At 34.0% G+C, this 23,945-nt stretch overlaps 1 protein-coding gene across 2 annotated transcripts in view; it reads right to left on the reverse strand.

Moving 5' to 3' along the window:
* Positions 1–3,493: 3,493 nt before the first annotated feature.
* Positions 3,494–23,945, reverse strand: part of LOC145286400 (uncharacterized) — a 55,828-nt gene continuing 35,376 nt past the window's right edge. Inside the window, exons 5-8 of one of the 2 annotated variants that reach the window (XM_080135325.1) lie at positions 23,109–23,189; positions 11,935–12,015; positions 8,403–8,555; positions 3,494–4,258 (exon numbers count right to left, since the gene is read on the reverse strand). In XM_080135325.1, the coding sequence (XP_079991451.1) occupies positions 4,148–4,258; positions 8,403–8,555; positions 11,935–12,015; positions 23,109–23,189 (426 nt within the window). In that variant the 3' untranslated portion in view covers positions 3,494–4,147. The remainder of the gene's footprint in view (positions 4,259–8,402; positions 8,556–11,934; positions 12,016–23,108; positions 23,190–23,945) is intronic. The other variant, XM_080135326.1, reaches the window with a different exon arrangement.

The following is a 23,945-nucleotide window of genomic DNA, read 5'->3' on the forward strand; positions in this document are numbered from 1 at the left end:
CATTGCCCGGGTGTTTGGAGGTGTATGCTGAGCAAAAAAAAAACGGTAACTATTTTTTTTAATTTTGACCCCTATTATGACCCCTTAACATTTATTGTTTTGGGCTCAAATCAAGTTATTAAGTTAGATCCATGTCCAACAAACCTATATCTAAAAGCTCAAGAGTATAGACCCAAAATTGTCAGAGGAGTTTGGTAGACTTCTTAAATGTCACATCGTTGAACTTTGGCCCATTAACAGCCAAATTTCTGGCCGAAACCCGACCACATAGATTTTCCCAAATCTCAGTACTCTGTATATCAAATTTCGAGTCTGTAGACTAAAAATTGACAGAGTTATTTCGTAGGGAAATGTACACAGACAGACACACACACACACACATTCACTTTTATATATATATATATATATATATATATATATATACGTATACATTTTGTGCAATAATGGTTCGATAGAAAGCAAGATGTTTATTGATTTTTATTACACGAAAACAAAAACAATATTCTTATGTATTTTTATTTGATAAATATAAATTTAGTATCAAAAATTATACAAAAATATATTAGAATAGCACTTGTTATTGTTTTTGTTTCGTGTAATAAAAATAAATGAACGTTTTGCATCGGATACTTATTGGAACCACTATAGCTAGTGTTTTAACATGAAATATATATATATATATATATATATATATATATATATATCTTCTATCTATCTATATCTATCTATACTCCTATAAATTCGTTTCTCTTTTGTGTGTATTGATATTCATATTAAACACCCTCTTTTCTACTTATTTAAAAAGAAAATACAATGTCGTTATATATGGGTAGTAGAATTGCATTCACTAACAAAAGATCTAGCTAATTTGCATATTCTTTTAAACATTCATTTTAATTCATTCCCTATTAGTTTTTTTCGGTTTTTTTATGGAATGGTCATCTTTAGTTAACTATTACGTGTAATTATATTCATGCAGATATTCTACATGATTTATACTTGCATAATATTTGCATAAAAAGTGTGCAGTAAACACCAAATTGTTTCCATATATATTTATCTATGCGTATATATTTTTGTTTTTCTATCTATCTATCTATCTATCTATCTATCTATCTATATATATATATATATATATATATATATATATATATATAAGTGAACGTGTCTGTGTGTGTCTGTGTATCTGTGTGTCTGTGTGTCTATGTACATTTCCCTACGCAATAATTCTGTCGATTTTTAGTCTACAAACTCGAAATTTGATATAGAGGGTACTGAGATTTGGAAAATCGATGTGATCGGTTTTTGGCCAGAAATTTGGCTCTTAAGAGGTCAAAGTTCAACGATTTGACCTTTGAGAACTATACTAAACTCCTCCAACAATTTTGGGTCTACGCAGTTGAAATTTTAGATATAGGTTCCTTGGATATAGATCTATCTTAATAACTTGATTTGAGTCCAAAACAATAAATTTTAAGGGGTCATAATAGGGGTCAAAGTTTTAAAAAATTGACCTCTGCGGTCTCTTCCAAATTACTCAGATAATTTCTGGTCTAAATATTTGAAATTTTACATAAAGGGTATTCAGAGATAGGGCAAGCTTTTTTATCAGTTTGGGTTGAAAATGTTTAGTTACTAATATATAAATGTATGTATGTATGTATGTATGTTTGCATGTCTGCCTTAAACTTTCAATAGAGGCGACGGATTTTACCAAGATTAGTATATGTTTTAAAGTTCGACTTTTCATACGACAAATATCGAAAAATTAACTAAAAACATTAATATCTTCTCCGCCAACTAGGCGCTTTTCTACAGGGGAAGGGAGGGGTCACTTTTTTTCGTCGACATTTTTGAAAGTTATCCTCTCCTTTAGATTGTCTAGCCTTAATTTTAAAAAATGTCGTTTCCGGTTTAGCGGTGGTCGTAACAGCATAAATGTTAGGTTTTACCCCGTTATTTTCCTCCTTTGTGGTACGGGTTCGAGCCTGCCTTTCTACTACCACTTTTTTTTTTTTTTGCTCAATGTACACATCCAAACACCCGGGCAACGCAGGGCTGAAATGCTAGTATATATGTATACATACATATATATATATATATATATATATATATATATATATATATATATATATATATATATAAGAGCAAATTGTTAATAAAACATGTTAAAAAAACTTTGAAAAAGAGTTAAAAACATATTTAATCTGAAAAGGAAACACTTAATAAGGTGATAGTCTTTAATCCGCGGAGTTTCGAAGAAATACTTTCCTTCTCATCAGAGGGTAGGAATTAGCACAATGCGGGATCGGATTTTGCATACAAAAGTATTTGATGAAACTGCAAGTAAGTCAAAGATCTTACTTGATAACAAAAAGTGAAGTAGAGGGAATAGGGTGAAGAAAAAGGTGATTTCACGTGAATGGATAATCTGGTGAAAGGTAAATAATCCAATGACGGTAAAATCCAAAAATGTAAATCCAAGAAAGTTAATTAAATTTCCATTCGCACAAGTAAAATCCAAGGAAATCGCGTAATTGGAAGATGGTCCAAAATAATCCAAAAGGCCGAAATCCGTGGAATAAGTCACAAATATGTACAAGGAAAAGGGGAGAAAAAATTCCAATAATATTAATAAAAGAAAAAGAAAAATAGAAAAATAAGATATGCGTTTAACACGGCTGCCGAGATATACATACATATATATATATACACGGCACAATCACGTTGACACACCGGTTCTCGCCAGATCACATTAGTAAACCAACCTTGAGCCTGACCAATACTAGACGGGTGAGCATTTTGGAAGGCTAGTCGCTGTATGTACCGTTCCGAGTCGCAGAAATTTCCATGTTAGTATCTAGGGCGCATTCATAGATGCACCCCCAGTCTTCGTTAAGACATGTATCTAGGAGTAGGAAACGTTGATGTAAAAACCTACAGTCTACTGCATACTCTGTCCAGTGGCAGTCATTTGCACCGACAAAGGTTAGAAGTAATACCAAAACGTGTGTTTGGTCCTACACAAAGCTTCACCACTATAAATAAATCATCGCAACTTAGTTGTGGCAGAAGCTCATGTCGAAATTGACGAGAGAGTCCATCATATATATATATATATATATATATATATATATATATATATATATATATATATATATATATATATATATATATGATTAGTTTTTTTTGGAAAAAAAATTCCAGCAGAGTGCTCAATTAAAAGGAAAATCCAAATTGTAAGAGCGTATTTATATTTTGTGTACAGAAAGTTGTTAGTTGAGACAGATCATTGGTACCGTCGGTTTCAAGCCCGATAATAAGGCCCGTTTAAGGTATCCTTATCAAGCTCTCTTCAGCCAATATTCGTCAGAGCTTGATAAGGATACCTTAAACGGGCCTTATTATCGGGCTTGAAACCGACGGTACCAATGATCTGTCTCAACTAACAACTTTCTGTACACAATATATATATATATATATATATATATATATATATATATATATATATATATATATATTCCAGGTTAAGACACTTTCATTGTTGGGTTCTATGAAACGTTTGATTGTAACCAGTAAGCCTAGAAAAAATTAATTTTAATATCTCGTTAAAGAATATACCACTACAAAAACTGGGATTACCTACTTGTATTGATGATGAAAATTGAAGAACTATTAAGACGCATAAAATGGAAGACTCATTTCTTTCTTGATAAATCATCAACCGACAAGGTATTAATAATTGATTAAACTAGCACCCTCTATCTTATAAAAAAAATCTTTCATATCTACACGATTTTTTCTCCTCTTTTTTTCTCTTCTTTCTATTTGTCTGTTCTTTCTAATTTTTATACATGGTATTCAATTTCATTAAAAGAACTGGCCTCGGGTAAGAACAGAGATATATTGTCTCCTGAGGATGTCTTTTAAGACTGAAACAATAGATTTATTGTAGCGACTTATGCTTATTTTGTTTATCTAACTTGAATAAAATAATTATATATATATATATATATATATATATATATATATATATATATATATATATATATATATATATAATATTCGATTAAATTAGAATTCTGTATGAACTGTTTAATAATCAAGTCCTCTAGATTTTTTTAGCAATAATCAGGAGGATATTTTCTTAAGGCTTATTTGGTACATACTTCAACAACGTTTGTCCTCCTCCCTGCCCCAAGAAAATTAAAGGGAGTTGTTGATAATGTGTCACCAGGGCTTCAACGCTTGGAAATTTCTGAAAAATATGAACAAAAAAAAAAATGTCATTCATTTTTTTTTTTTTTTTACATTTAAATATAACATTAAAATCAAATTTTTAAATTCGGTATAAACCAGGTAACACGATGCAGAAATTTCTTTGCAAATAAACGAATTATTATTATTTATTGCCTAAATTTTCGGCTCCATGAGCCTTTTTCAGGGTGATGCACACATTTTTAGTTGAAAGTTTACGATTTTGAGATTTTACGACCTTTCTGAAGATCATCAATTCCTTCCGGTTTTTTCAGTGAAATTGTTTTTGACAAAAATTTCAAATTCCCCATTATACCGAGTAATACCGTAGTAAAATTGATCGCAATATTAATCCAGTTTGGGCGTGTTGTACTAGAGACAACAGAACAGAAAAGTAGACAAGAAACAAGTATATAACAACTAAAAATTACCAAAGGCACGATAAGTTTCCCTTCTACCTACCTATACAAGTTTTTCATGATTTAACTTATTTTAAAGGATTGATACACACACACGCACGCACACACACACGCACACATTATATATATATATATATATATATATATATATATATATATATATATATATATATATATATATTACAATAGAAAAATGCGAGTATGAAAAGTAATATGGTTTAGCTTAAACATGGAAAAGTAAAGGACTAGTTGTTAAAACTGGAATATAAACGGACAAGATATTCTAATAAAAAATATAATAAATTAATAACTTAAAATATTACATCATTAAGAATTGATTATATAATGTTAAAAATTTAATTTTTTACAAATTCTTAATGCTGCATTATTTTAAGTTACAAATTTATTATATTTTAATAGAATATCTTGCCCTTTTCTTTTCCAGTTTTAACAACTAGTCCTTTACTTTTCCATGTTTAAGCTTAACCATATTACTTTTCATGCTCGCATTTTTCTATTGTAATCCATGATTTTTCCAGACTTCAGTAAATTTATTTGTTCTTTTATTAATTTCAGTCTTATTTTTTTTGCCCCTATAAACATATATGTAATAACAATGTACGACACTCGTCTGCTTTCAAAAAAATCCCCCAATTATCTCACTTTCATTCTTTAATTCTCTCGGTTTGTCTTATTACTTTTCTTTTCACGAGAACGGTGAATTGGTAGCAACAGTAGTCGCTGAAGCGACGTGGTTGCTATGGAAACCAGTCAGAAAAGACGTTGCTCACCTCCTTACATTTTATACGATTTTGAAACACCAATAAATTCATCATAAATTTTTTTTTTGCTGAACGACAATTGAATTTTTTTTCCACAATATAACTGAGAAGGTGATCTATAAACTGTAATAATTGTTTGAAATTTGCCCCAAAAATGAGTTAGCGGTGAAGCTTTAAAGCCTATTTAAATGGCTAAAACTGACACTTAACCATATATTCAAACACGGTAGTACCCTGGAAAATCTCATCAGTATGCCTTGTATTTAAGAATTCAGGTGATCGCTCATCTCCCTCTCAGTACAGGTCAATAAGTCTCCTGTGCGTCATGAGTAAGATGCTGGAATCTGTGTTAAATACAGAAGTAATCAACCATCTCAACAAAAATAACCTTCTTAATGACACTCAATATGGTTTCCGTTCTGCTAGATCTACAGCAGATGTGCTTACAGTTATATCTCATAGGATTAGCAAATCTCTCGACGGAGGCAACCTTTCTAGGGCAATTGCTCTTGACATATCAAAGGCCATGATAGGGTATGGCATAAAGGTTTACTTCACAAGATCTCTAGCTGGAAATGTCTTCTCAATTATTAAATCATTTCTTTCTGATAGGTTCATAAGAGTAGTAGTTGAGGGGCAAAAATCAGAAGCTCACAGTATAAATGCTGGAGTCCCTCAGGGGTCCATCCTGGGCCCAACTCTTTTCCTGATCTACATTAATGACCTTCCAAATCACATCCTTACATCATTCGTAGACATTTATGCTGATGACACTACCATTTAGCACATCTAAGACAGTAAACGACCAAGTTCTCTTCGATTCTCTCTCCTCTGATCTTGAGCACGTAGTACAATAGGGAAAGAAGTGGTTGGTTACTTTTAATCCATCTAAAACCAAACTTCTTACTTTGCATCATCAACATTCTGATCCACATCTGGCATCAATTGAAATGAATGGCTCTCGTCTTCAGGAGGTCTCAAGTTTTGACAAGCTTCTGGGCTTGATCCTGATCTTAAATGGAACACGTACATCAAATCTGTTGCCAATGCCGCTGGAAAAATGGTGGGATCTTTCTATCAATCCAGTAGATATCTCACTGCTGATGCAATTCTCTATCTATATAAGAGCCAGGTACGTCCAAGGATGGAATACTGTTGGGCAGGAGCTGCTAGAAAGGACTTGTCCTGCCTTGATAGAGTTCAAAATAGACTTCGTAGCCTCGTAGGAAATGTCCTTTTCTCTTCCCTGCAACCTGTATCTGACAGAAGAGATGTTGCGAGATTGTCCCTGATGTATCGTTATTTTCATGGAAAGTGTTCGACTGAGCTTCAATCTATGGTCTCCCCTCGCCAAACTTTCACAAGAAACACTCGTCTAGCTGAAAACAATATCAATAATTTCCCTTTACTCTTTATCTGTGCCTAAACCTAAACGTAGATTCCATGAACAAAGCTTTTTTCTTAGAATTGCACGCCTGTGGAATTGTCTTCCGTTTTCCTGCTTTCCGGCTGACTACAATATATATGGTTGTCTTTAAGTCTAACGTAAACAAGTTCTTGATGAGACGTTCCATATAAGTTAACAAATTTTCGGAATTGATTACTATATTGTCCAATTTCTACTGTACACTCTTTAACCCTCATCCTCGAGTGGCCTCTTGGCCTTGATAATGTGGTGATGCCTGTATATATATATATATATATATATATATATATATATATATATATATATATAGTGGGTGCAATAAGTATCCGATACAAAGCAAAAAATCGATGTATTTATATTGCGCAAAAACAGAAACTATAACAAAGTGCTATTCTAATGTATTATTGTATGATAAATACAAATCGTATAAAAAATTACACAAAAATGCATTAAAAGGAAATAAAAGGGACACAAGATAAAATGAGAAATGGGATGGCTATGTTTGACGGGAAGATAACGTTTAAACCTTTGAGGAAACGAGTGTTGGATGCGGCAATGTAATACGTGAGATTGATTGTAGGTAAAGATGTGAAAGAAAAGACTCTATAAAGATAACGAAAAGCGCGTAAGGATAGCAACGTATACAGTGGGTGAAATAAGTGTTCAATAAAAAACAAAAAGTTGATTGATTTTTATTACACGAAAACAAAAACAATAAGAAATTGCTATTCTGATGTATTTTTATTTGATAAACAACTTCGTATCAAAAATTATACAAAAATACATTAGAATAGCACTTTTTTATTGTTTTTGTTTCGTGCAATAAAAATGAATGAACTTATTGCTTTGTATCGGATACTTATTGAAGCCATTGTATTTATGCAGGTTTATGCATTGGCTTGTTTATGTAATTATGTGTTACTAGCATGGGTGCCCGGCGTTGCTCGGGTGTTTGCATGTGTATGCTGAGCAAAAAAACGGTCAATTTTGACTACTATTATGACCCCCTAAAATTCATTGTTCTGTGCTCAAATGAAGTTATTAAGTTAGATCCGTGTCCCACGAACTTATATCTAAAATTTCAAGTGTTTAGACCCAAAATTGTCGGAGGAGTTTGGTAAACTTCTCAAATGTCAAACCGTTGAACTTTGACCTATTAACAGCCAAATTTCTGGCATAGATCCGACCACATAGATTTTCCCAAATCTCAGTACCCTGTATATCAAATTTCGAGTCTGTAGACTTAAAATTGACAAAGTTATTGCGTAGGGAAATGTACACAGAAACACACAGACAGACAAACAGACACACAGACGTTCACTTTTATAGATATATAGATAGATTATGAGTTGGTGCGGCTATGTTTATATATGTATATGTGCTTGTGTTCTAGTGTTTGTACGTGCATGTGTGTGTGTGTGTGTGTGTGTGTGTGTGTGTGTGTGTGTGTGTGTGTGTGTGTGTGTGTGTGTGTGTGTGTGTGTGTGTGTGCGTGCGTTTGGATGCGTGAACACTTACAACTTCGTCGTCTTTCTTATTCCCCAGGGCGTATTCCCCTGTAGAGAGGTATCTAATTCTCAACCGAATCAAGCTGGAATTGTAGAGAATTGTCAGTGTAAAAGGATGTTTAATATCGTCTCCGTTGCTTTTTCGCACCAAGTATGTTCCATCCTGGATGTACGATAAAAATGGAAAAGACAATAGAAATCAATGTTATTATATTTTGTCACAAAAGAAGTTCATTTCTATCTAACTTTCTATCTATCTATTGTTTATTTATTTATTATACTTAAACTCTGAATTTGTCACGATGTGACCATCTCAAATTTCAACCTCATGACGTCATTACTAGTAAACTTTTCATGTTGAAATGAAATTGAAAAATATTTTGTGTTAATTTATTTTTATTATTTTTTTTTTAACTACGAAGAAAGGAGTGGGGAGTCACTTAGTTTAGTAGTACTCTGGAAGCATCCTAACTCTGTTGGAAATGTTCTGAATAAGATATTTGGCAATCTGCATGAGTGAATTTATAATAATTTATATTGCTTTTTGCACACTTTACTTAAGAGAAGAGGTTTTTCTCACAAAAGAACTTTCAAAAAAAGGAACTCTCAAATATTGGAGTTAATTTTGATTAACAAAAGAAATGGGAAGACCACCTCACCTTTTTTTTTTTACATTTTCACCCCCAAACAAGGCACATTGCCACTTTGTGTACGGGGCTACTATCAGGGGCAGCAACTACTGGGCCACTATATTGGGATTTGGGCAGCAAGATAAACACTTTCCAGAATAACCGTTATTTTATTTTTTTTTTTTTTTGAAACCGCACAAGAAACCGACTAAGTATCTTTTTGTTGTATATGGAATTGTAGTATGTATTCGATTGAATGCAATAATTACCTTTGTTTGGTTTGTTACAACATTTATCCAAAAAAAGATGATTCTTCTTAAACAAGTGTTTTCCCTTTACTGTGCAAATTGGAAATAACCTTTCAAACAATTTTTAACAAATGATTTTAGTGGCACTCTTCAGATCTGTTTTTTGTTTTGTTTTGTTTTTGTTTTGCTTTTTACTGATCACTTAAATAATTTCTCTTCTCGAGAAGTGGATTAGACAATTGTTTTTAGTAGTGCTCTGGAGATCTCCTTACTTACAGAGGTACTAAATATCTTAGATAGAGTCATAATCGAATGTGCTTACTATCCTGGATAAAGCAGATATTATTCTAAAAGTGAGTTGTTGTTTTTTTTTTTCGCTTCTTGCAAAACAAGGAATTTTTCTTTTTGAAGCGGGGAACCTTCACATGTATATATGTTTGTATATAGGTTATCACCTTTCATACATATTTGTGATTGTACGTACGTTATCACCTTCTAGGTCTCTAGTTAATAGTAGCTAGCTGACTGAAACATGTTCACGACTGTGTAGCAACATATTACTACTTATGTAAAAACAAATAAAGAGTATATATATATATATATATATATATATATATATATATATATATATATATATTTCACCCCAAACAAGGCACGTTGCCACTTTGATGTAGGGGGCTACTATCAGGGACCTAAGTTGCAGACGTACTATGTAGGTAGTTTAGCAGCAAGATGTCTGTTTACATTACATTTGAACTTCTGCATGTCAGTACATTTGAGGACGTAGGAAACCGGAAGAGAATTCCAAAGTCTTTCAGTTTTGGGGAAGAAGCTATTAGAGTAAAAGGCTTTCTTACATCTGAGTAGGGATGGGACTTCGCTGCTTGACGGGTTTGTCGGGTGTATTTTCGTCGCGGAGTTACAAGGCCTTGTAGTTCGTCAGTGCAGCCACCATTAAAATAATTGTAAAACAGGCAGAGGGATGCAACATTACGTCGGTGGGACAGGAGCTGTCGTTTAGATGACAGTTCGGGACCTATTAGGTTGGCTACTCTCTGTTGGACCCTGTCCAGGAGCGAGATACTAGTAGCAGATGCACCAGTCCAAATGTATGGAGTACAGCAGTACTCCATACATGTGCGAATGGTGGCTTTGTAGAGGTACAAGATACTTTCAGGCGTAAGTAACTTTCTAGCACGGTAAAGAGATCCCACCTTCTTTGCAGCAGCCTTAGCAATAATCTCGATGTATCTATTCCAGCTCATGTTTCCTGTGAACGTTAAGCCAAGGAGTTTGAACGAAGTGCTCTGAGGTAAAGTATCTCTAGCCATAGCTATTAGTGGTTGGTAAGGTTTAATGTAATTATTAAAGGAAACGAGCTTTTTCTTGGCAGCGTTGAACGTTACCATCCATTTTTGTCCCCATTCCACTACAGACTGAAGAGTCCGGCCATTACCTTAGATATTTGCTCATTAATTTTCCCCCACCTGCCTGCTATAGAGCGTGGTGTCGTCGGCAAATATACCCATCTCAGAGACAATTTTATCAGGTAAGTCATCTATGAATATCAGAAATAACAAAGGTCCAAGAATCGATCCCTGAGGCACACCTGCATTTATATAAAAAAAATTTGGACTTACGCCCATCGAGGACAACCTGGATTCTTCTCTCATTTAAGAAGGATTTAATTATGCTAAGCATTCGTAATTGTCTGTATTTTTTTTTCAGTTCGACAATCTCAATCAATGCTAAGCATTCGTCCAGTAAAACCATAGGATTTTTATTTTCATCAAAGGACCATCGTGCCATACTCTGTCAAAAGCTTTAGATATATCAAGGGCTACTGCCCTCCCTTCCCCTGTCTTATCCAGTGTTTGGTATAAATGCTTAGGGATTACATTTAAAATATCTGCAGTAGAACGAGCTTAAATCCATATTACAGAAGTTTAGCAGCTGTAAGGTAGTGGACTAGAGCATTATTAATTAAGGACTCAAATATTTTGGCGAAAAGAGGGAGGCGGCTAATTGGGTGATAATGTGATATATATATATATATATATATATATATATATATATATATATAGTATTAAGTAAAATGATTCATAATTTTTTAATTGAAAATCCGTTTCAAAAGGAAAAGAACAAACAAAATCAATAGTTTGTACGATCGTTTCGGAAACGATGTTTTATTGAAATAGACAATATGTCTTGAACAATAATTTTATAAAAAGATTTTTTAGATTTAAACAAAGTCTCCTCATCAGCAAAAAAAAATGCGGGGTGGGGGTTAAAGATATCAAAATGAACTAGCATGTTTTTCATTAAATAAGAACTAACTTTAAAAACGGGCGGTAAAGGGTATATATATTTTTATTAGAAATATTAAAATATTATGTAAACCTTACTTTTCCATCCTATTTTATTTTGATTTTATTTATCAACAGAAAAATTAATAACTTCTTTTTTCTTTATTATTTTTTAATTTTGCCAGGAATATCTGCTTTAATACAAAAATACTAATTTATTCTGGTATCTTTATCCTCCACGCATATATATATATATATATATATATATATATATATATATATATATATATATATATATATATATATATATATAATGAGAATGGGGCACACTTGCAAGAAGACACAAATGAAAATCTTACCAATCCAATACTTCCAATAAGCTTTTCTTCTGAATCTCTGTTAGCAAAAGGGAAAAACCAGGGTTGCGGTTTTCTCAAATCCTAAAATAAATATTAAAAAAAAGCAAAATAAATCACTTTTCTTTTTGATATTTTTGCATTTTGAAGTTTATTTTATTTTATTAATTCGAATTTTCATGTGCGTCTTAATATTTTAATAAGAGTCTCTGTCTATCCGTCGGTTTTTAACATTTACTTTTGCAATGGTAGGAATATTTCTGGCAAATGCTTTAGAAATTAAGCCATTCAGCAGTGCCCGAGTGGGATGAGAAGACCAACATATCTTCCTATTTACTTGCCTCCCACGAGGGCAAAGTTAGACACAAGGTCGACTTTTAATGTGGGGAAAATCCAGCTCCTAAAAAAGGGACACTGGATAGGAACAAAAATTAAAATTGTCTCAGTCGTGAAGGATCTTTCATCCACTGACGGGGGACAGAAAAGGTGAAGTGTAGCATCAGAACAGATACTACACTGTGATGACTCATCATCATCATTGTCATATTCTGTTTGGCATGCAGTGAGTACTGTAGCAGTCGGCAAGAAGAGGACGTTGAGCGTTGATTGGGTGTTTGAGGATGGAATCCCATGCTGCCTTTTCCGACGCCAATTTTGAATGAGACTCCGAATTCCATCCGAAGCAACAATGTGTTATGTTCACGTTGAATGTATTTTTCATGGTTTAGTCAATGTAACCGACCTTCTTCGGGTGGATCTTGTCGAACTAAAGAATCTGTCTGTTGAATTCGAAAATCTTTCTGCTGAACTCGAAAATTTTTCTGTTGAACTGGAAAATTTTTCTGCTGAACTGGAAAATTTTTCTGTTGAACTGGAAAATCTTTCTGCTGAACTCGAAAATTTTTCTGTTGAACTGGAAAATTTTTCTGCTGAACTGGAAAATTTTTCTGTTGAACTGGAAAATCTTTCTGCTGAACTCGAAAATTTTTCTGTTGAACTGGAAAATCTTTCTGCTGAACTGGAAAATTTTTCTGTTGAACTGGAAAATTTTTCTGCTGAACTCGAAAATTTTTCTGTTGAACTGGAAAATTTTTCTGTTGAACTGGAAAATCTTTCTGCTGAACTCGAAAATTTTTCTGTTGAACTGGAAAATCTTTCTGCTGAACTGGAAAATCTTTCTGCTGAACTCGAAAATTTTTCTGTTGAACTGGAAATTTTTTCTGTTGAACTGGAAAATCTTTCTGCTGAACTCGAAAATTTTTCTGTTGAACTGGAAAATCTTTCTGCTGAACTCGAAAATTTTTCTGTTGAACTGGAAAATCTTTCTGCTGAACTCGAAAATTTTTCTGTTGAACTGGAAAATCTTTCTGCTGAACTCGAAAATTTTTCTGTTGAACTCGAAAATTTTTCTGTTGAACTGGAAAATCTTTCTGCTGAACTCGAAAATTTTTCTGTTGAACTGGAAAATTTTTCTGTTGAACTCAAAAATTTTTCTGCTGAACTGGAAAATCTTTCTGCTGAACTGGAAAATTTTTCTGTTGAACTGGAAAATTTTTCTGTTGAACTGGAAATTTTTTCTGCTGAACTGGAAAATTTTTCTGTTGAACTCAAAAATCTTTCTTTTTAACCTGGGAATCTGCATGGAATTTTGAACGGAACCCTTTATTTAATCCACAGGGATAACATGCTCTCGTTCCATCAGCCATGTCTTAGACAATTCGCTATTGTATTTTAGGTGTCCATCGCAAGGACGTGTGGCGTAGTAGATAAAAAAAAAATACGCAATTGTATTTTGAATTTCGCCCACAGAGAATCGAACCTTCAATTTCCAGAAACATGACAAACTTGTTACAACTGAATTTTACCATGTACTTTAACCACTACGCCATGGGTCTGCGAGAATAGAATTTTTAATTATTTGAGACTTCTACCAGATCATGGCTGAGAGAACGAGAGCATGCTACCCCTGTGAAGTAGTGAAGGGTTCCATTCAAACTTGCAAGCAGGTTGCAAAGTTCGATAAGATGCACCAGAAGAAGGTCGGATGTTATATCGACCGAAACGTTGTGCAAATAATATTCAAGATGAGAACAGTAGTTTGAAGAATGCAAATATTACGACCAGGAGTCTTTATGTCGAACTTAGAAATGATTCTTTTTAATTTTAAGGGTCGTGTTATACGCCGAAATATATCGTAGGTTTAAGTACAGATAGAGAGTAAGGGTATTTGTTGAGAATGTTTTACGAGGAATGACCAAACATTGACGTTTAGTCGCCGCAGATTCTTGAAAGTACAATATATGTTTTTGTTTTTTTGTCGTAGATCACTGCCACATTTCCCTTTGTTATTATGGGTGAAGGTTTTTCTGTGTGAGGAAGGGGGTCCAGCTAAAAGTAAAAGAAAACTACACAATACACTCCCACAAAACTGATGTATTTTTTTCAGCGTTGCCTCAGACAAAATATGGACATTGTTTTTAATATAATATTTTTAGATCATGTTGAAACAGAATTAGTCGAGGGGAAGCCGATATCTAGAGCAACGTTTTACTGTTATTATATAATAATTTGGAAAAAATATTGTTTGGCTTTCAGAAACACTTGTTCGTGTGATGTTTTGTAAAGAGTACTTATTTTCATTGGGGACAAATTCGCCCTTCACCATTTCCCTTGTATACGTTCATTTCTCGATTTAGGCAAAATGTTCCCTTTTTTATTAATTCTTATTTATTGCGGTCTATTATTCTCATCTTTTCTTTGTTGTTTAACGACGTTTCGGCCAAGTATTCCTCTGGCCTTCTTCAGGTGGTAACCGCAACAGGATAGGAACTCTGAATCTCCTGACTGCATTCACTGCTATTACTGCCTTCAGTAGTTGGCATTCAAAATTAATTACGGAATGCAGTGGATGCAATCAGGAAATTACTGAAGGCAGTAATTGCAGTGAATGCAGTCAGGAGATTCAGAGTTCCTATCCTGTTGCGGTTACCACTTGAAGAAGGCCAGAGGAATACTTGGCCGAAACGTCGTGAAACAACTAAGAAAAAGATGAGGATAATAGTCCGCAATAAATAAAAATTAATAAATAATACTCATCTCAATAATGAATTCCAATTAAATAATATATTTCCTTTTTTAACTCAAATATTTTTGATTTGCATTGAATTTGATCCATAATCATTGGACACCAATAAAGAATATTATTTCAATTTCAATTGCATCTTAAGACCCCTTAAGCTTAAGCCTCACATTCTATGTGCTGTATACATTTAAGTATGCAAGTTCTATAATATTCACTCCCATTTTAAAATTAAAATATTTCAGATTTGCATTAACTTTGATCCATAGTTAGTACACACCAATTAAGCAAGATTCCTTGAATTTAAGTTTCGCCTTAAGACTCCTTAAACCTTTAATTATAAACATTTTCTACAAGCAAAATCATAAATGCATTGAAACAAGCCGAGCATACGAGATACTCTTCCACAAGTGAAAAATTTACTTTCACCGTGACTAATGTTTGTGGAATTTTTTTTTTTTAATCCAAGGTGTGGTTAATGAGAAAAATGCAAACAAGTAATGGATGAACGATCTGAGAGTAATTTTATCCCTTTAATGACCTCTAAGGAGGCAACCAGAATTATATCAGAAAATCCATTATATCAAAAATTTACTTCCACCATGACTAATGTTTGTTCAAAATGTTTAAAAGAACCAAAGCGTGGTTATTGAGAAAAGTGAGAACAGACCAACAGACGAACAGACAAATGAGAATGAATTACGAGGTCCAATCCCTTTGTCGGTTGTTGGTTGGTTGGTTGTTTTTGTTTTACGGCATATCAACCTTTTAAAGATTATTTGATGCCGAATCCAGTGATTTTGAAGAAAAAGGTTTTAATGGAATATATATTTTTTTTTTTTTTTTTTTTTTTTTTTCAAGTCAGCTTCTATTTAACCCATAGTTGTGACCCTAACAGGTACAACCACTCTGGATCAGAGTGGGCCTGGGAGAATTGGCAATTAAGGAGTGGCTCCACACTCCCCAAAACCCGCAAGCTGGGACCTCACCATCGGATATAGTTTAAGGTCATATCCAGGACCCCCTCTGTCGGGAAATCAAAAAGGATTCTTAACATAAGATTCAATATCATTATATCTTGATATTAATAAAAATAATCATTTTATTTCAATCAAAGTCCTCAAAAATTATCTTCATCTTTATATGGGACTAGCTTGCAAGCCGAAATTTCCCAGTCGTGCAATACACTTAAACATGATATTTTAATTTATTCTGATTGCGTATGTATTATTACAGAATCGATCTTCTATCGATTATTATATATTATGAGGAATAATTTGCCCGGTGGACTAATTTGCTAAAAAAAATTTAAATACAAAAATAATAATAATAATGTCGTTCATTAAATTCCGTTAGTGTTTGTTTACAATATCACGTCAGCTGATATTTGGACTTGACGATGAATGCCTTGGAAAAGTCACTTCTGATTTATGCTTTGATTTAAAATATACTAAGAAATTATTTGCGGAGATTTTAAATCTTTTATCGTAAATTGAATTATTATATTGAATAAGAAAAAATGAAAATAAAATGGTGAGGTTTACCCAAGCTTGAACAGGGGATCATTCGATCTGTAGCCGAATGCTCTGCCACTAAGCTATATCGCAATATTATAATATCTCTGCATTTTTTAAGAAGAAATGATTTGCTGAGATTGTATTATGAAATTGTAAACTCCTCTGTTCAACCTTCATGGGAAACATGAGTTGGAATAGATGTATTGAGGGCATTGCCAAGACTGCTGCAAAGAAGGTGGGCTCTCTCTATCGTGCTAGAAAGTTACTTACACCTAAGAGTATTCTGTACTAGCTGCACGTGTAATTGTGAGGCAAGGGTTACGCAATCTGCAACCACACTTCTCCTGAATCGGTACTGTTTGAGTCCAGTGGCAAGGAGAAGACCAAGACGACTGAAAACATTGCCGAGATAAGCAGAGAGCACATGCAATACGTGGAAGTCCCAAATGGTCACCCATCTGATACTGGCCAGGCTCATCGTTGCTTAACTTCTGTGATCTGACGGGAGCAGGTGTGTCAAACATGATTATACCACTGGCCAATACACTATGAACACATTGACCTGAAACTAGTATCCACACAACTTTTTTATACAAACACATGTACTATTTATACTTATGAACTTTACTAACATGAAAATAACTTTTATATTCTTACTAGCATGAGTGCCCGGCGTTGCTCGAGTGTTCGGAAGTGTGTGTTGAGCAAAAACAAAAAGTGGTAGTAGGTAGGAAGGCTCGAATGTGTAATGCGAGGAAAAGGACGCGAAAAAAGGGGTCGTCTTTGCCGTTGCGTCCATCGCCAAACCGGAAGTGGCGAAGGTTTAAATTGAGTCAATAATTAATCAAATAATAATAAATAGTTAACCGAAAGAGAGGATAACTTTTGAAAATATCGGCGGAAATGCGACCCCTCCTTATAGAAAAGTGCCCGGTTGAAGGTGAAGGAATAAATGTTTTTGGCCAATTTTTCGATATTTGTCGTCCGAAGGGTCTAACTACAAAACGATAATCTGTCACCTCCGTCGAAAGTTTTAAGCAGACATACAAACATACATACATACATACATATATTTAAATAGATAGGTGAAAATTATATTATAGAAGACTAGCCTAGTTGCCCGTGTGTTTGGAGGTGTGTGTTGAGCAAAGAAAAAAGTTGTAGTAGGCAGGCAAGCTCGAAGCCGTACCGCGAAGGAGGAAAAGAACATGAAAAAAATGTGACGTCTTCACCGTTGCGTCCATCATCAAACCGAAGTAGTAAAGGTTTAAATTAATCAAAAAGAGGAGATGACCTTCGAAAATATCGGCAAATAAAAGATACCCCTCCTTGTAGAAAAGTGCCTAACTGAGGGTGAAGGAATTAATGTTCTTAGCCAATTTTTCGATATTTGTTGTCCGTGAAAATCCGTCGCTTCCGTTGATAGTTTTAAGCAGACATACAAACAGACATACAAACATACATACATACATACATTCAAACAGACGAATGAGAATATAATAGACTAGCCTGGGTACCCGGCATAGCCCGTGTATTTGGAGGTGTGTGTTGAGCAAAAAAAAATGGTAGTAGGTAGGCAGGTTAGAACCCGTACCGCGAAGGAGGAAAAGAGCATGAAAAAAAGAGGATAATGAATTCAATGAGTTGGTAATTAACCTTTGTCCAGGAGGAGGATATTGTCACAGGGAGGAAATAATTTTTTTATTTTTAAGATAAAGAGAGAGGTGAGATTGAACTCGAAAACATAGGGTAATTAGTCTTCCTCGCTAACCATAGGGTATTCAATGAGCTCGTAATTAACTTAATTAAATCATAAGAATCGCCACCCATACGCAGAAATGAATGTTGCTTTTAAACCTGGCCGGGAGCCAGGTAAGATTCCCTCTTTCTACCGTTTTATTTATTTGCTTCCTCACGAAAGCAAATTAGACACAAGGTCGTTTTTAATGTGGGAGAAAACAAGCTCCCCCAAAAAAGAGGGCACTCTGACAGTATCAAAAAAAAATAGTAATTGTCTTAGTATTAAGGGTTTCCCCTACATTGACCGAGAACCAATTAACTTAAGCGAAGCAGCAGATATTCCGACCCGAAAGCCAAGAAATGCTTTGCCACTTTTTCGAACAGTTTCGCTTTATACGGAAAAGCCAAATAAACACCCGAGAGGACGCCACGGTGGGGATTTTGTTTAACTCGATCCAAAAATAAGGAAATAAGAATGTACGTTTGCGAATGCGAGATATTACGATCTGGGAAGTATGCAAAAACTTCTCGCGGAACTTAACTGACGTGATAAGCCAGATGCAAAAGGCCTTTCGCGGACATACACAAACGCCCGCGGTAATTTTGCCTTTTGCATATTAGATTTCTTTTATAAAAATGCTTTCCCATAAAATTTGCAATGTGTTTATATATATATATACATATATATTTATATATATATATATATATATATATATATATATATATGATAAAAATCCATATTCCATGTATATATATATATATATATATATATATATATATATATATATATATATATATATATATATATATATATATATATATAGTCTTGGAAGTTTTTAACCTTTAAAACTATACAAAAAAATATTTTTTATAATTCGTTAGAAAACTATTTAGTCAGTAAGTCATTAAATCACCTGCAATCACTGCATCAACTTGCTCTCTCGAATTCACTATAGTACCAGTAATAATTTATTTTTTAAGGGATCATCAGTTGTTTACCACGAAACACTGTTTCGGGGGTTCATATATATATATAACATTTTGCTAAGACAATTTTTATACCTCAAATCTCGTTAAATGTCAGTGTGGTTCTTGGCTATATACAAAGATTCTTCAATATGGGCTCTACCAAGGTCAACTTGGATTAAATTTAAGCATGACAGACTAACGTACTGCTTTAATCTTAATCGTGACAGCCCTCGGCAAATATTATTTCAAACTTTAATGTTTATTTCTCACTTAAGACGTGATACGATAAAATGTCGACTAGTCAGATGTTCTAAAGTTGCGTCCATTAAATTTGCACGTTTAACAATGAAAAGACCATTTCAAATTTAAGCGTGACAGACCGACGGACTGATAGACATTTGATAGAGATATTTGGATGCAACTATGATAAGATTCGTTTCAGTTTTCTCTTGTAGAAATTAAAAGTTCAAATTACTTCTTACGTTTTATAAATATATATATATATAAATATATATATATTTAAATATATATATATTTTTTTACTATAATAATTAAATATATATATATATTTAAATATATGTATATATATATATTTATTTTTTACTATAATAATTAAATATATATATATATATATGATGTTCCTTTCTATCTTCCGCATGTTTCATAATCCTTAACAGAAAGTATTATCAGACTACTCTTCAGAGACGATTACTTTTTAATAAATGAAAAAAAACAAGCCCACTATTTCAAAACAAAATTTAAAAAATGAACAAGAAAGATGAGAAAAACACGTCAGAAATTTAATCCCACCAGGATGAAAAGAATAGCAAAACATTGTGTATAAATAAACTGAAAAGAAGATAAAAAGAAATGTCAAGTAGTTTATATTGGTGACCACCAAACAAATAAACACTTAGTTATGATAGATATTACTTTTTTTAGTGCTGAAGCACTGTATTTAAGAATGTATCGCAACACCTTTGTATTTGCTTTTAATCTGGTATGGAACTTGTGGTGACTGAGTCATGAAGTGATTTGAATGAACGCTTAAAAGTAAATGGTTCTAATTGCTTATCCTCTTCTAATTTTGTGTCGAATTTGTGATTGAATCGCAAAATGATTCGAATGAATACTAAAATCGAAACAGAGTTAACAAACTGATAGTACACCTATAAACATATATATATATATATATATATATATATATATATATATATATATATATATATATATATATATATATAATTTTGGGGGAATTAGACCTAGAGTCTAAAGAGCAGAGTTTATTTTAATGTATTAGTAAATGTACTAATACTATTAAAAGAAGGAAAACAGTACTCGTTGTAATGTAGATATATAATAAGCTCGATAGGTATAGATATCCTTGAGCTATTTTAATATTAAGTTATATTATTTCTTGAACGATAATTTTATATTGAAACAAAGTCTCCTCATCAAAAAAAAAATGCGGGGGGGGGGGGTTAAAGACACCAAAATAAACTAGCCTTTTTGTATTTCAATAAGTATAATATATATATATATATATATATATATATATATATATATATATATAAATGTATTTGTAGTCATCGACATACAGTCCTGTTTCATTGTATCACAACTCATCAATGCCGCTAGACTAGCACCTCTCCCAAGCCAAGGATCGAACCTAGAACCGTCGTGTTGACACTCGGCAGTTCTACCCCTCGACCACGGAAGCGATGCCCGCGACTAATCTGTCCGAATGTCTATTTAAATAAACATTGTTTCAAAGGTTGTTATAACCGAGGGTGATAGTGGGAATAAATCCCTTCTCCCTAAAAAAAAAAAAAATGTCCTCATTATATGCGTCTCAAAAGATCAAAGTCCTGGCCTGGGCCTTCCCTTGTTGCTTAGCTCCTGACCCCAGTGAAACTGTTTATATTAACTGTGAAAAGTGATATTAGCGCCTTAAAACCAGTCACTTTAGGCAGGTGGAGCTCGTCAACTTTGGATGGTAGCTCGTCTAAGAAAAGGTAACTCTCGTACAAAACCTCCATTGCCTTGTGAAAAAAACCCGACAGAAAATCTGGAAATGGAATCCTTAAGGCGGTCTGACTTTATATTGTCATTGCCAGCAACTCTTGTGGCGTAGTTAGAGCCAAGCTTTATCGATTGTGTTTTTCCCTTGGATCCTCAGACTTCGTGGAGACGGGGGACTGCTGCACAAACAACAGCTATCCTTCCATATAATAAAATTAAATCCTTTTTAAATAAGAAAAAAATCCAGGTTGTCCCCGACGGTCATACGTCAAAACAATATGATATAAAGGGGGCGATCTTTGGACCTTTATTATTCCTGATATTCATAAATTACCTCCATGATGAAATTGTCTCTGAGATGGGTATATTTGCTGACGACACCATGTTCTATAACAGACATGAGGATAAAACGAATGAGCACACATCCAAGGTAATGGTGGAAACCCTAGAAGAAGGCCTGCAGTTTGTGGTGGAATGGGGACAAAAAGAGATTGTCACATACAATGCTGCTAAGACTAAGCTTCTTTCCTTTAATAACTACAAGAAACCTTCTCACCCTCTATTAACCATGGCTAATGATACATTACCTGAAAGTACTTCTTTTAAACTCTTCGGCTTAACATTCATGGGGGACATGAGTTGGAATAGATACATTGAGGGCATTGCTAAGGCTGCTGCAAAGATGGTGGGCTTTCTTTACCGTGCTAGAAATTTACTTATGCCTAAGAGTATCCTGTATCTTTACAAGCCCACCATTCGCCCATGTATTGAGTATTGTTGTCACATTTCGGCTGATGGATTTGCTACTAGTCTCTCACTCCTAGACAAGGTTCAAAAGAAAGTTGCCAACCTAATAGGTCCCGCACTATCAGCTAGGCTTCAACCACTGTCCTATCGACGAAATGTTGCATCCTTCTGTCTGTTTTACAATATTTTAATAGTAGGTACTCTGAAGAACTACAAGCTCTTGTCCTTCCTCAACGTAACTACCCCCACAAACCCGACAGGCAGCAAAATTACACCCCTACACAGTAGAATTCCTTAGATGTAAAAACGCTTTATCCTTTAATAGTTTCTTCCCTGGGATTGCTAGAATTTGGAATTCCTTGCCGGGTTCCTGCTTCCCGGACTGTACTGACATGCAGAAGTTCAAGTGTAATGTAAACAGACTTTTTGCTGCTTAACTATCTATATAGTATCCCTGAAAGTCCCAGATAGTAGTCCCCTGTATCAAAGTGGTACTGGGCGTTTTTTTTTTTTTTTTTTTTTTTTTGGAGTGAAAATGCAACAAAAAAATATAATATCACCCTGCGTAGGCTGTGTAGCTCTACTGCTAAACCATCGTCTCCCGAGACAGATGATTGCCAACAGCAATATATTATATGTCCAATTTCAGTTTTTAGTTTCTTGTTGTTGCAATTCTGAATAGGAAATCAGGTGAGAATTCATTGCCTAATCGCTTTCAGACTCATTGTCTCCATGTTTCATGCTTGCTTGTTTATGTTTTATTTTATGTAATCGTTCTTACAAAAGTTCCAGCATTCATTTAATTTTAGGGTTTGAAACGATTTTTATTGGTTGAAAATACGTTGAGCTCACACATTACTCTGAAACTATTGGCTTTTGTAAAATGGGGTAGAAATCGAACGAAAACGAAGCAGAAAAAAAGAGTGCGTAGAAATTAGAGCCATTTGTTTTTTAATGTTCGTACGTATCTCTTCACAATTCAGTCACTACAAACGAAATATGTGAACGTGTCAGCTAACTATTCTGACTTGTTTGTTTTGGGGGTCAAAACGATTTTCAGTGGTCGTAAAATATTTGGAGTTCACACGCATATATACACGTACCTGTATATCCGTAGCGTCTCCATAGATATCCTCATTTACGTACTCGTTTTGTTGATTTGGTTCAGGAGTTCCGGAAGGAATCTTCAAAAAAAGAAAAGCAACAGAATAATAAAAAAAGAAAATTAAACATTAGTTCAGTGTAATTTTGTTTTTATTATTACATTCTCATTCCAAACAAGGCACATCACCACTTTGATGTAGGGGGCTACTATCAGGGACATAAGCTACAGGGGTGCTATGTAGGGAGTTGGGCAGCAAGATGTCTGTTTACGTTACACTTGAACTTCTGCATGTCAGTACAGTTGGAGAAGCAGGGACCCGGAAGGGAATTCCAAAGTCTAGCGGTTCTGGGGAAGAAACTACTGGAGTAGAAGGCTCTCTTACATCTAGTGATCTCTACTGTGAAGGGGTGGGATTTAGCTGCTTGTCGGGTTTGTTGGGAGTATTTACTTTAAGAGGGGTACAAGTGCTTGCAGTTCATCAGAGCATTTACCGTTAAAGTACTTGTAGAACAGGCAGAGGGATGCAACATTTCGTCGATGGGACAGAGGTTGTATAATATGTATACTTGGGGAACATGTATTTTGTTTAATTTTGTTTTTGTTTTTTTAATTTTTTTACTGTTTCTTCGCCCCAAACAAGGCACAGTGCCACTGATGTAAGGCGCTATTATTCGGGTAAATTTATAGAAATACTATGTAGGGAGTTGAGTAGCAAAATGTCATTTCCCATTACATTTGAACTTCTGCTTATCAGTGCAGTCAGGAAAGCAGGGACCCGTAAGAGAATCCCAAAGTCTAGGAGTTTGAAGAAAGAAACGTTTTGAGGTTCTTTACA

Source organism: Euprymna scolopes, chromosome 10 (assembly GCF_053919585.1).
Source record: "Euprymna scolopes isolate OS-2025 chromosome 10, ASM5391958v1, whole genome shotgun sequence".
Lineage (NCBI taxonomy): Eukaryota > Metazoa > Mollusca > Cephalopoda > Sepiida > Sepiolidae > Euprymna > Euprymna scolopes.